Here is a 13,730-nt window from a genome sequence, read left to right as displayed (position 1 = left end):
ATATTTATTTTAAAAGGGTACATCTAATTATTACTTAACTCCTTTCTCCTTTGGGTCAAGAAATAGACTGCAGAGTATCAAGGAACGGTTCACTGCATAAATGTTAGCTTACTTTCTTCACTGCTGATGAGATCATTGTTTCTGCACTCCCAAACACAAGCAACCATATGCTAATTTCCAAACACAAGCAACTACATGCTAATTTCCACAAGGGGGAGAAATGGGGTACCAACACAATATTGTCCGTCTACAAACCCGGCAGCAGTGGCAAGGGTGCTGCTGACAGACACTGCTGACCAGGGAAGGGAATCAAGGAGCTAAGGCCAGCTTCTTATATAGCCCCTGCTGCAATCAGCAAAAACCTATTTAGTATTATTCAAAAAAGGTGGTGTCCATTGCTTGGGTGCTTAAATATAGACTTGATTATTTGTTTTGTTCTCTCTCAAACAATTATTGCTAGGCTACTGTAAAACTGTATGGGTGATACTCCTCTACCTTTTCAAGAAAGGAGGTAGCATGGTTATCCATTTCCAGTTTTCTGAAGCTTTATCTGTCCCTACACATAGATCACTGCAAACATCACTGGTTCGGAGGTTGCTTCAGCAAGTTCACTGAAGTGCTTCAAAGTGATTTTCATCAGGCTCAGCCAACATAAACACATCTAACATTCTATCTGTTTTTCCTCCTCGTGGCCTGAATTCTTAGATTAAGGGAAGACATTTCTCAAGTTTACATCTATTCAACCTAAACTTCAAAATAACAATAGCAAAAAAAAAAAAAGTCAAACCCTGGCAATCTGATGGCTACTTGTTTAACAACAAAACAATACTTCATATGTATGTAAATAAGTACAGGAAACAAAACCAACACACGGAAGGTTTCAGATATACTTTATATAAAATTAGTAACCAACTTAATAAGGGTATCGCTTCAACATTTTCCTAATACAAACATATTAAAACAATACTACTTAACTGAAAGTTATGACAATTACTTTTTATGAGAAAACACTGCCAAAAACCTTACCACAACCTATGTGAATAGGTAATTCTCTCCTAGACAAGCAATTTAGCCAGGCTAATTCATAGTATTTGGAGTTCCAGATAAAAACATCACCGCTACATGCTGTTATTTTCCAGGCATACATGTTCTTTGGAACACATTTTCTACAGGCAAGCAAAGTCTTTGTGAATTCTGAAGAACATCTGGGTGCAAGTTCTGCACAGGCACATCCTTTATTATTTTTTTAATACTAAATCCATTTTCTAACAAAGAATGCTTATACTAAAAAAACCTGAATATAAAATAGTAACAAGGAAATACAAAACAGTACAATAACATAAAGTTAATATCCAGCCTTTAGCAATTACACTGTGCAAATTTATATAGAGCTATAATACAGTGGTCCTTTGTTACAACAACTTTTAAATACTTCAAGGCATCTTAAGCAACAGAAGTCATGAACTTGTAAATGCCAAAAGTTTCACATGATGTCTGTACTACAATGAAAGCAAATTATTATTGTTAAATATGTACATCAAAAGCAATAATCAGAAAGGTTCCTTCCCAGTTACTAATTCAAACAATAGTATAATTTTGATCCCATTAAAATAAATGAAATTGATCTTCAAGACTATGTGCAGTCTTTGATTTATTTCGTGTTTCACACTCACTTTCTTGTTATCAGAATAGCAAGACACAATGCACCTTCTTACCGCTTTATCCAATCTGAAATCTGTTTTCCTTTCTCTGATGCTTTTTAAATGCCTTGGTCGTGGACTAGGGTCTTCTTGCAATAAAGTAATTTCTGCTTTTGACTAAGCAAACAAAAAAAAAAATGCTTAGCTATTATAGAAATACAGCAAGACCAAAGCTACAACAATTCCCAGGAACTCAACAACTTAGGCGTGTTTGTGTTAGGGACAGAGTCTTTTAACTGTATAATCAGCTTAAGTGATTTTAAAGACCTAGATGTTAATACCCCTTATTAAATGGCTCAGTAAACTTACAAGGAAATCCATTGTTTTGAAAGTAGTGTAAGAATTTTTTTGACAAAAACACAGAAGGATCTTGTAATGATTGTATCATTTGAATTATAAAACAATGATAACTTTTATATTATTACAAACAAATTAAATATAAACTTTAGAAAAAATACAGCAATAGAAATACACTGGAAAATAACTGTGCTGATGAGCAAAGTATTATTTCAGCATTAGAAATAAAAAACCAGATAGTTAAGATTCACATAGCACTAAGCAAGCAAAATGAAGTGGGTGGTACTTATAAGACTAAAGTCAACCGAACAGGACTTCCAAAGGATTCTCACCCTTGCTGCTTTTAGTTTCTCTCTCATTCGCTCCCTAACAGAAAATTCTGCAAAGCCTGTCCTCGATGTAGAAGGAACAGGTGGCAAGTCTGAAACAGAGAAAACAAAGTAACATGTTTTAATCATGTATTTTCTGAAAGAAACTTAAAATTATGTAAAATAAAACCATATATACCATACAGAGTCCCAGTTCCAACAGAAAGAACTTGCATGAGAAAATGTGAAGCAATGAAACATTTTTTGGAACTCAGACCTTATAGACTATCACTTAAATGCCTTTAACTGCAATGGAACTACCTTTCATTATACACTATGAACCACCTTAAGTAAAGCATATACACACTTTTTTTCTATTAAAAATACATCAAGAATTACCTGGCATTTTACAAGCTGTTAGTCAGAGCTGTCTAGATCTAATTTTGAATGGTGATGTGCTATAAATCCTGATACAGGTTTCATCGGAGCAGTAAAGCGTTTACAGGCTTGCTTCCTTTTTCAGCTTAGAGGTACCTGCTTTTTGTAGTGACAAAATACTAATTTCTCCAGCTGTGTTTTTGTGCTATAGCTCTAGAACAATCAAGAGAGTAAGATGCATTTTACCCTGTCCCACATATGACTGACAGCATCATCAAGTAACTTCACATTTCACACACAAGCTACTCTCAGCTCTACTTGTGCCACCCCTCTAGAATCAACAGATCACCTCCTCCAAGCTCAAGAGCAGTCTGTACCCCTACTCAGGAAGTCAAGCAAGACTCATAGGAAGCTACATAGATGAACTAACTCAACTCACACATAAAAAGAAAACTTACAAGAGATGTAAACAGGGACAGGTGAGCTGGGAGGAATACTATGACACTGTCCAATCATGCAGGGATGGTCTTAGGAAAGCCAGAGCCCACCTGGACTTGAATCTGGCAGTGGATGGCCAGCAAGGCGGGATATTACAGGTGTATTAGCAGCAAAAGGAAGACTAGGGAAAATAGTTACCAGCTGCTGAATGGGGCAGGGGACCAGGTGACAGGGGACACAGAAGACACAAGTAATCAGTGCTTTCTTCATCTCAGTTTCTACTGCCTTCAGGAAAACCAGGCTCCAGAGACCAGCGGCAAAGCCTGGGGCAACAAAGTTACCGTTAGCAGAGGAAGATCAAGTAAGCCACATTTAAACAAACTGGGCATATGCAAATCCATGGGTCCTAATGGGATGCTCCCATGAATGCTGAGGGAGCTGGTCACTGTCACCTCAAGGCCACTCTCAATTATCTTTAAAAGATTGTGGTGATGATCAAGGGAGGTTCCTGAGGACTGGAAGTGAGCAAACATGACTCCTGTCTTCAAGGAGGTGAATCTGGGGAATTACAGGCTGGTCAGCCTCATCTTGATGCCCAAGAAGGTGATGGAACAAATAATCCTGGAAACCATTGCCAGATATGTTACGTACAAGACAAAAACTGGGAGTCATCAGCATGGATTTATGAAGGGGAAAAACTAGCTGACCAACAGACAACTTTCTGTGATGGGATAATTGGGTTAGTGGATGAAGGGAAAGCAGTGGATGTTGTTTATCACTGTTTCTTGTAACACCCTTACAAAGAAACTGATGAAATATGGACTACATAAGTAGGTGGACTGAAAATTGGCTGAACTGTTGGGCTCAAAGGGTTGTGATCAGTAGTGTTAAGTCCAGCTGGAGGCCATCACTAGAGCTGTATCCCTGGAGTTGATTTCAAACAGAGAAAGAAACAAAAAAATCCCACAGCCCACCCTCCAACCCCAAGACCTCATCAAAACTCTACATCCTTTAGGATCAAGTATTCTCTGCTGATCCTGTGAAACATACAAACCTGAGTTTTAAATCAGTGGCATATATTTAGATTTTTTGATAGATAGTAAATACCAGGTTTGGACAATGACTTGGGTAATCATATGATTATGGAAAAGGAGAATTACTGTTTGTTGCAGCCTTTGACTTGCTGCTCCCCCAAAACCCAGGCTTTTCTTCCATAATTAAAACTGAATGAGAACACATCTTTGATAACCAAACTTATGAGGGCCTCCTTTTCCTTTGAAGGATCGATGGCATTGCTCTCCCTTATCTTTCACATATGAAATCCTCTTAGATTATGATTTCCTCAGGTAGATTCAGTAAATATCAGTAGGGTGATCCTATACCCTACTGCATTCCCTGATACCTAAATAAAAAGAATGAGTAATTATCCAGTTGTTTACAGAAAAGCTATGCTCTTTGGGTCAGAAATACAAAGGGGTGGATACCCACAACCTAACCTCTCATATAAACACAAACAAAAAACATTTTAAATGTACAATATAAATGAGATTGTACGTGTAAGCAAATGGCAACACTTCCAGCAGTTTTATATATTAAACACAATTATGATAATCTTCTGCACAGTATTTTGAAAAGGTACCCATCTCCTTCTCTTGGATTGCACTACCACTGTAAAAGAGTCAAGGTTATCCTCTTTATAAGTCTCCAGAATATTTTTAGCTGAAAACATGGGTTTATATACCTAATAGCTTAGAAATTCCATCACTTCAGTATTTTTCTTTTTGAAAGACCTAATTCATTTCTTCATTAACAAAACTGATTCTAGCTATGTAATTGTCTCCCCATCTGCACAGACCTCTTCAGTCTCACTGGAGCCCTGGAGTTCACCTGGAAATTCTCAGGAGCTTACCAAAACTTTAACTTTAACTGATATATGCAATATTAACTTTTTAAAGAGAAATGCTTTACATCCCTTCTAATATGTGGAGTGCTCAGATCTTATTTTTTTCTCGTGAACTTTTTAACTAGCTTTTATTTCCAGAAGGAGCTCCATTGTTCCACACAGAACACACTGGTACTTTTATTGGAACAACTGTAAGATGATTATCAGGAGAAAACTGTAGCTCTTTTTGCACATGTGCTTTGTGGTGCATGGCTTTTTTTTTCTTTAATTTTTAATCTGTGAACACATGACATTCTGGGTAAATAAGTTTTTCTAGTTATCTCCAGTTATAGAATTATATTACTTGTCAGTTCTTTGAGCCAAACACTGATTTGTTCTTTGCCCTTACAAAAGAACATTGTTTGCCAAGGTCTAAGTAAAGGGTGATTTCAGGTTTATATAAGGCATTAAATTAATGAAAAGGAGATAAAACAGCAAAGGGTAAGGGCTTAGAAGTGGTAATGTCACACAACATATATCACATTATGGCTAATTCAATATTATTCCAAGAGCTTTACCGGAGGCAGAAAATACTGTACGTTGAATACACAACTTAAACATTTAAAGGCTACGTACTATACCAAAGTCAAAGTGCAATCCAATTTCTAGGATGACCTTAGTCCACTGTCATTTAGAAAAGAAAAAAACATTAAGATAAACCCTACTAATACTAATTCTACTCAGAAACATCAAAAGATTTGGGAGAATCTTAATCTTTTCAAATTACACAATTTACTGCCTGTATTTGTAAAAAAAAAAGCATTCATTGTATTTGGAAACTTTCAAAAGAAAGAACAGGCAGGAAGTGAGTATCACTAGCATGAGACACATGAGAAAAGCAAGCATCCATTAACTACTTCCTTACCAAGAGGAATACTAGAGACAGAAATAAGCAAGTACTCAGTAGAGACACTAAGACATGACACACAGAAAAGCCTTTTTGCATTTTGTCTTTTCTAGCAAGGAATGCAGTACGAGTAAGAAGAGGGAAAAAATTAATGACAAAACAGAGAACAAGATCTAGATAAATATTCATCAGACTAAGCTAATTAAAAACCATCGTTGCAGGGTATCCAATAATGAACTGGCTGCAGCAAAATCAGAAGTCAGTGATTCTGAGAAATGATGGAGAAAAGGCAAGTTCCAAAATCCTGGGCAAGTGTCTTTTAAGAAATGGGAAAGAGAGAGCTGCAGAAGCATACACAAGTCAGTCTAACTTCAACTCTACAGAAAAGACTCAGCCTATTTGTAAATATCTAAAAAACAGTAAAATAATGAGCAACAGAAGGCCTACACGAGCCAAGATCGAGACCTATCGAGACAATTTAGTGTTCTTCAACATATATTCTACCCATTCTTGTGAATAACGGAAAAAGCATACATCTCAGCTTTTGAGCCTCCCTTACCGAAAGCATCTCTCAGTAGGAAACATTTTGATCAAATGACGGGGGCGGCGGGAAGGGGGCACATGCAAGTCACTCGAAAACCACATTTAAAAAGATAAGCAAATAACAGTTAATAAATTCAAACCCCATATTGAGTAGGTATTTTCAGGATCTGACTCGATCTAACACCTTTAAAATATTTATTAATGGTTTGTATGATGGAATAATGTCTGTGTATACAACATGCAGGCAAGAACTGTCAGAAGTCACATTTGCTCAAAGACTGACTTTGAAGAGTTTTTGGAATGGAGAAAAAAATTCAACATCTTTTACAAATTCAAGCCCACAAAAGGCTGTTGCACACAGAAAGGCTCTCTGTGTCTGCTGGAGATGGAAATGACACTTTAATTGCAATAAGGAAGGTGGTTACACATTAGAAAAGCTTTTCAACTTTTGGGGTATTCTAGCATTGGAATTGAGTCCCTTAAATAGTTATGGAATCTTCACTGGTGCAAGCTTGCTTTTAAGTTAACAAAAAAACCCCAAAACAAAACACCCCCCCCCCCCTCCCCCAAACAACTCAACCAACCAAAAAAATCCCCACCAAAACCAGGTATCAAGACTTAAATAAAGTTGAAATGACTTAAGGGGAAAAGTTGGTCTAAAGTTACCTTATGATTTCCCTTCTGTGACTTTTTTCTACCATTGTATTCTGTTCAGTTAGTGCGTAAAAACATATTCTATTTCATTGGAGCAAATGCTTCATTTCAGTTCCATTCTGATAAATGAAAACTAGAAAGAAACAGATTAGAATCTGTTTTTGATCTCCTGAAGTACTTAATTGCTTGTAAACATTTCCAGACAAGCCAGGTTAAAGTGAATGAACAGTGTGAACATGCAAAATTAGGGCAGAAACAATCTGCCACTACTTTAAGCACCTCTTAAAGCATCAGAACTCATGATCTGTATGCAGAATACTTCATGAATGAATCAGCATCTTGCGACAACAGGGGAATTATCCTTTCTATACGTAATGAAAAACATTTTAAGGCTTTAGTAGTTGCAGTAAAATTAAGTCAATGCACCAATTATTGTGGGATCCTGTGGTTCCTTGACAAAAGGACCACATAAAAAAAGATTTTTGTTACTTTATTTCTCTGTACATATACTTTTGTCCTGTTTATGTGAATAGGCTCTGCAGCCAACTAATTTGTGCTTAACTTCAAAATATATTTGTGAAGTGAAAGAATAAGACTGATATCCATGACAGCATTACTTCGTAGGATGTAGCATTACAGGCCTGTATCAAAAAATTTCACACCCTGTTTTACACTGGAAGTGTCATTATCCTACAATAGCTCCATATTTTACTTCGGGTAGACCTAATAAGCTTGCTGGATAGTCAAACCAAAATTAAGCCAAACTGAGAACCTGAAAATGTCATCTATTAAATTTGTCCCTTGATTTCACCTGCACTGGGAGGAGCCCAAACCCACTAGATCTCTGTGTGACTTCAAAGCTCTCTACACTGACACAGACCCAGAACTGCTGCAAGTATCTCGACACTAGTCCTGTATCTGAACGGGATGCAGAAACCAGGCATGAGGGAAAGGAGACAGACAGCAATTTATGCTGTGACTAAGCATCAGCTACCTGAAAGAAAATAGAGAGTAGTAACTTCCAGCATAGGTCCTAGAAACACTTTTGTATTTTTCATGGATACAATCATTGCATAAATGCATAGTAAGACACTCCAGAAACTGCAACCAAATAACTAACAACTTCAAAAAACCCAACAATGAAGAAAAAGATCTTGTAACACTGTAGTTGTCCTGGCTTCACAAGGGAATAACTATCAGACATGGGGTTTTTCTTTAAAGCAAAGTCTTATTTATTACAAGTTTTATTTATTAGTCTGACTAGCAGACTGACATATAGCCAAGTCTTTCCATTTAAGAAAGGTATACAGGCATCTAAACACCTGTGTAATTAGATTATAGTAAAATAATAAATTTCTGCAAACAGACTGCATTAAAAAATAGCAGACACTGACTGAACGCTTGAAAGACTAATAGGGACAAACACAGACTATGATGAATATTAAGTGAAGAAACAGTTGATGGATATGTTTCAAAATAAGTTTGCCATTGTGGGACCAGAATGAGAAAACGATCATACCATGCTAGCATAAAATAAACCGAGTATTTGAGGGACATCACAAATTGATAATTCCACAAACTTTACCTACTTCCCACTTGTGTTAAAATACAGTTTCCTTTTCATAAAAAGGGGTGGGGTGGGGGTGTGTATACTTTTAACACCAGAAATTTAACATAAACAATGAAAAAATATGGTGACAACCACAACAAACTACAAAGGCCTAGGAACAGAGGCAATGTATTATCACAGGCACTAAAGCAAAAGCGGAACAAGATAGTAGTGGAAACAGCCTATGTAGAATTTTTCAATGGCACCTGGAAAATGGGGCAGGGTTGGGGGTATGTTACATGAGGTGTGTGTTACATTTTATTATTTTTTTTATATGGTTAGTTACCACTTGCCAAGACAATTACAAGCAGAAATTCATACACAGATCATCAGCCTATTAAAGGCAGTGAGGAACTGAAATGAAACCTACTTCTACCTTATGACTGGGCAACACAATAGGAAACACCAGCGTCAGCATATTCAAAAGCTTAATATACAGAAGATGGAAATTTAAATTATTTATAAATCTGTCAAGACTGAATTCCAGGGGGGGAAAAAAAGAAAACCTGAAATAATTTTCGGATAGATGCATGAAGACTCCAGCTCAAGGTGCAGTCTTTCTCAAAATTTAAGATGTAAATTTAAAAAAATAAGTCAGATGGATAAATTATACTGCAATTAAGTAAACCAATCATACAGTCTATTCAGAATACTACATGCAGTACTTTTCACTCGATCATACAAAATTAGCAGAATTACAGGTATTTCAGAAGCAGCAACAAGAACAAGTAACAGAGCAAAATACTTAATAAAACATTTATCACAAGGAAACTAATGGCTAGTTTGAGAGTACTGCTGTGCTGTTCTGTTTATTCTTGGAAAATGAGCTTTTGTTAAAAAAAAAAAAACCAACCATCACTAGAGGGTGTCTCTTGATTTCTCCATGCAATCAATTCTGAAAACTGTTTGGACTCTATCTGTCAAGAGCATATCACTTCCCAGCACAAGCTGGCCCAGTGAGACTCAAAAGACATTCAAAAGAAAAGTACACAGACCTTGAAAGAGCAGGAAACATCACTAGATTGTAGATGTCTGTAAAAAAATACCATATTTTGCTAAAATGAGTTTAACGACAACACATACTTTTTATTTTGATAAACCTTGATACTGATGAAAAACTAAGTATGTTTATACTTCACTGGATTTTTGTTTTATTGAGTTTTTAATACTCTGTTCTTAATTAGCTCTTTTATGCATCCTATTTAGGTAAGCCCATAAAACCATGCAGCAAGATTCACAACATTAATGTTGTCCTAAGTATTTAACAGGAACGTTGCAGATTCTGCTGAAGAAATTCAAGATTACTTTTCAAGTACCAACAACTTCTCTTCCTTCCAAGCCCGGAATGCAGTCAGACATTCACTTTTAACAGCTTCCCACTGTATCACTGTCTCGCACTCTCCCACTTCGTATTTCACACCTGACAGTTAAAATAGCCCATCAATAAATCCATACACCGTCATAAGCATGAATAACCCTTCAAGCACAAAATACGACGTTCCTGTTCAAGTATGTAAACACTGCATGTCTACAGTAACACCCGCGAAAAATGTTGTGCATTTTATGTAAGAACATTTCATAATCTACTCATATTTAAATACCACAGGAGCATGTCTTTCGAGCGGAGCGCTCTGACTGTACGCATAAAGCTTCGAGCTGACTTGGCTCACGACGGGCACCCCTCCACCCCTGCTCTAATACTGCGAATGAAAAGCGAGCTTCAGGAAGCTCTTCAAGGGCAAGAGTAATTCGCGCGCACCACGCCCCCCCCCCAGGCGTGGATCCCGCAGCACTCCCCCCATGCGTGAGCTGAAGGCAATCTCAGCGTGGAAACGCCCGAGCCCAGTAACACCGCCGCGGCCAGGGCAGGCTGTGCCTCCGGCCCGGAACACCGCCGCGGCCAGGGCAGGCTGTGCCTCCGGTCCGGGACCCCGCCGCCGGCTCAGGGCCACGTGGAGCATGGCGGAAGCGCGCGCCGCCCCGACCCGGCCCGGCCCCGCCCCGCCGCGGCCGTCGGGGAGTCACTCACCGCGCAGTGCCTGAGGGGCAGCGCCGGACGAGCCTGCCGCCATGCCGGCGCGGCTCCTTTCCTCCGCCCGCGGCTCGGGGGGACCGACGGCCTCCGGCAGCTGCGGCGGGACAGAAAGGGACGGCACATGAGCGAGGGGAGCCGAGACAGGACGGGAAGGGAAGCGAGCCCGCCCGCCGCCTGCAGCCGCCGCCGTTGGGACCCCGAACCTGAGAGGGGAGAGAGCCAGCACGCGTGCGCGCCGCCCGTGCCGGCGCCCTGCGCGCATGCGCGGCAGGCGCCGCAGCCCGCCGGCGGAGGGTGCCCCTGAGGCGGCTGCCAAAGCTGGGCACGGGGTGGGACGGGGGACGCGGGACGCTCACCGATTTCTTTCTCCTGTGCCTGCGAGTTGTCAAGGTCCTCCTCAGCCTTTCCACCTGAGCAGGGTCCTCACCCAGGAACTCCTCCTTTCACAGAGAGAGAGCTACGCTCTGGGATAGAGGCTGGTCTTGCCCCCAGACCCACGGAAGTAACCTCTGGTCTATCAAAATACCCGATTTGAGCAGTTTTCTGCAGACATATATGTTCTACTGATGCCATTGGCAGGCTATAATCCTGATGCTGACTGAAGTTAGCACACACTGCTGTCTGTTAGCAAGGTTAAACCTTACTGACGGGTGTAAATCATCTTGCCTTATCTTTACAGTCTATCTCCTCATACCACGTTTCTTGGGCTTTTTCCCCCCCCCTTCTGGCATTTTATTGATAGTACCAGTCACAGTTTAAACATGATCACTTCAAAAGCATTTCTACTGGTGAAAAAAACAGGGTAACTTTCTGTTTTTGCAACCTACTCAAGACTAAATATATTTAACCAGTAATTTGATGATAATTTAATCAAGTAAGTGTTGCATCAATATGAAATAGAATTAAAAATGCACATTAAAGGTGCCTATTTCACAGCATACGGTGTCTATGATTGCAATGTATTTGCACAGGAATTAATAATGATGCAAACCTGCATTAATTAGAATGGTACTGACTGATCTAGGGTTAACAAGAGTTTACAAGACACTCTTGTCTTACTTATTTCACTTTTTGCAGTTATACATACAAAAGATTCCTATTACTCTCAGTGGAAAACCATCATACGCCATTTTTGTCTCAACTAGTCAGTTGACACTAACCTCCATGATTATCCTCTGGGATTCTTCTCTGCGGTTCATCTGGTTGGTGGCTGACACCTGGCTGTCACAAGCAATGCAGCAATTACTGATGAGAGATATGCTTTAATACATGCCTAAGAATCATGAGATAACATTCTATATAGCCTTTGCACCCTGAACACTCAAATGACACGCCATTTACCATAGAGCCTTAGTACTTAAAAAAAACCATATTTTTTTCAGAATGGAATGGTTAAAAAAAAGTGCATCCATTTACTTAATTATTCCATATAACAGTGGATAATGTGGGCCTGTACACACTGTATGAACACTCCTGTTACATTTTGTTCTAATAAACAACCCATCTACAGTCCATAAAGTCAGCTGCAAGACTCTGATCACCGAGACATGTTCAATCCCTTTTTTCCTCCACTTCCAGCATTGGCCTTGGTTGGGGTTTCAATTTTACCAAACCTGGAACCCACCAAATCACTTCAGCTTTGTTTACACTAGAAAGTCGGTGTATTTGATTACAACCATTTAGGAAATTTTTTAGTTTGTATCTGTACAACTCAGTTCATTGCTACTATTACTGCAGGTTCCTGTCCTGCTTTACCTTTAATTGTCAGGAAAGCAACCTCAGCTGTACTTGTTCCCTGCACAAAGCTTGCGCCAACGTAGCTGCGCCAGTGCAAAACCTGAGTGGCAATGTACTGAGCTAACAGATGAAGTAACTTGCAACAGCATAATTTTTTCTGGATTTCAAAATCCCCATGAAACAACTCACGGGAGTAAAACATGGGGCCTTTTTCTGTACCTGGCTAAATCTCCTCTGGCAAGAGGGCTAGCTGAGGCCTGCACAGGTCAGCTGTTGTTTCCCCATCACTTCTTTGTACTGGGTATGTACAGGCTCATGCATACTCACCTCAAGAAGTGCTTCCAGCCCAGGCTAGAATATGAAGAGTGATCTTCATATTCCTCTTTATCTTTTAGGAGATGCCTAATAAAAAAGCAGAAGCAGCAGGGGAGGAGCAATGTGGTTACCTCCTGCCCGAGGCTTAGCCCTTACCAGCTACTAGCTCCAAGGATTTTCATGTTTCTAAATAAGTCTCAACTAGCACAGGGAGCTGAACGCACCCTAAACAAGTGGTTTTCTTAGATAAATGTGACTATCTCCCAAACCACTTGTGCATTCGCCTCAGCACCAATTTCCTCAGTATCTCACACCAGGGCTAAGGGTGATGTACCCCAAAATGGCACCATTTCCTTGCTGCAGGCAAGGTTCATCAAATACCCTCTTCATGGCACAAAAAATATAGCATTGCAAGAAGCAGCAGCATTTTTATTGCTTGGCACATAAAGCTCTTTTTCATATCAAGCTTTGTGTATCAAATTTAAATAGTCTTTCCTAAAGGCACATGTAAATGGAGAATGCTGGCAACATAGCAGAAGGGCCTTATGGCCGCTTTCTTTAACAATTTTCTAGCATTTCTTGCAGTTAAGTACTATAGCAGGCACTTTAAAATGTAGTAAACAACTGGATGCAAGAACTATAAAGCTCTCCATTAGCTCAGAGGCAGTTTCCAAAGCACTAAAACTAGTAACAGAAACACAGTGAAGTTTCTCTCACTCCTATTTAAAAAATTAATGACATCAAAAGTACCTAGAAAATGATTTTGGATTCTTAAATCTGTCTCATTCATGAAAACATGCAGAATGTGGTGATATTGAAACAGATCTAAAGGAAAATGTTTCCTACCTGGGTTTTCTTTTACAGCAGCTTTCAGAGTAGTCAAGAGCCAAGCACAACTCTCCCCCTAGCAACAAAGCCTCAGCTTTG

General features: G+C 39.4%; 1 protein-coding gene across 10 annotated transcripts in view; it reads right to left on the bottom strand.

Annotated features, from left to right (window-relative positions):
- CC2D2A (coiled-coil and C2 domain containing 2A) overlaps window positions 1–13,730 on the bottom strand; it is a 70,145-nt gene extending 56,415 nt beyond the window's left edge. For 5 of the 10 annotated variants that reach the window (XM_030015589.2, XM_030015610.2, XM_030015600.2 and 2 more), the window contains exons 1-3: window positions 10,746–11,069; window positions 2,330–2,418; window positions 1,716–1,817 (exon numbers count right to left, since the gene is read on the bottom strand). In XM_030015589.2, the coding sequence (XP_029871449.1) occupies window positions 1,716–1,817; window positions 2,330–2,418; window positions 10,746–11,013 (459 nt within the window). In that variant the 5' untranslated portion in view covers window positions 11,014–11,069. Of the gene's footprint in view, window positions 1–1,715; window positions 1,818–2,329; window positions 2,419–7,119; window positions 7,486–7,918; window positions 8,082–10,745; window positions 11,070–11,107; window positions 11,192–11,911; window positions 11,973–12,815; window positions 12,908–13,649 lie in introns of those variants that run through there. The other 5 variants (XM_030015629.2, XM_041124648.1, XM_030015654.2 and 2 more) reach the window with 5 other exon arrangements.

The sequence above is a fragment of the Aquila chrysaetos genome, chromosome 1 (genome assembly GCF_900496995.4).
Source record: "Aquila chrysaetos chrysaetos chromosome 1, bAquChr1.4, whole genome shotgun sequence".
Taxonomy (NCBI): domain Eukaryota; kingdom Metazoa; phylum Chordata; class Aves; order Accipitriformes; family Accipitridae; genus Aquila; species Aquila chrysaetos.
The sequence above is the reverse complement of the archived record's forward strand: the minus strand, read 5'-3'. Positions and strand labels throughout refer to the sequence as shown.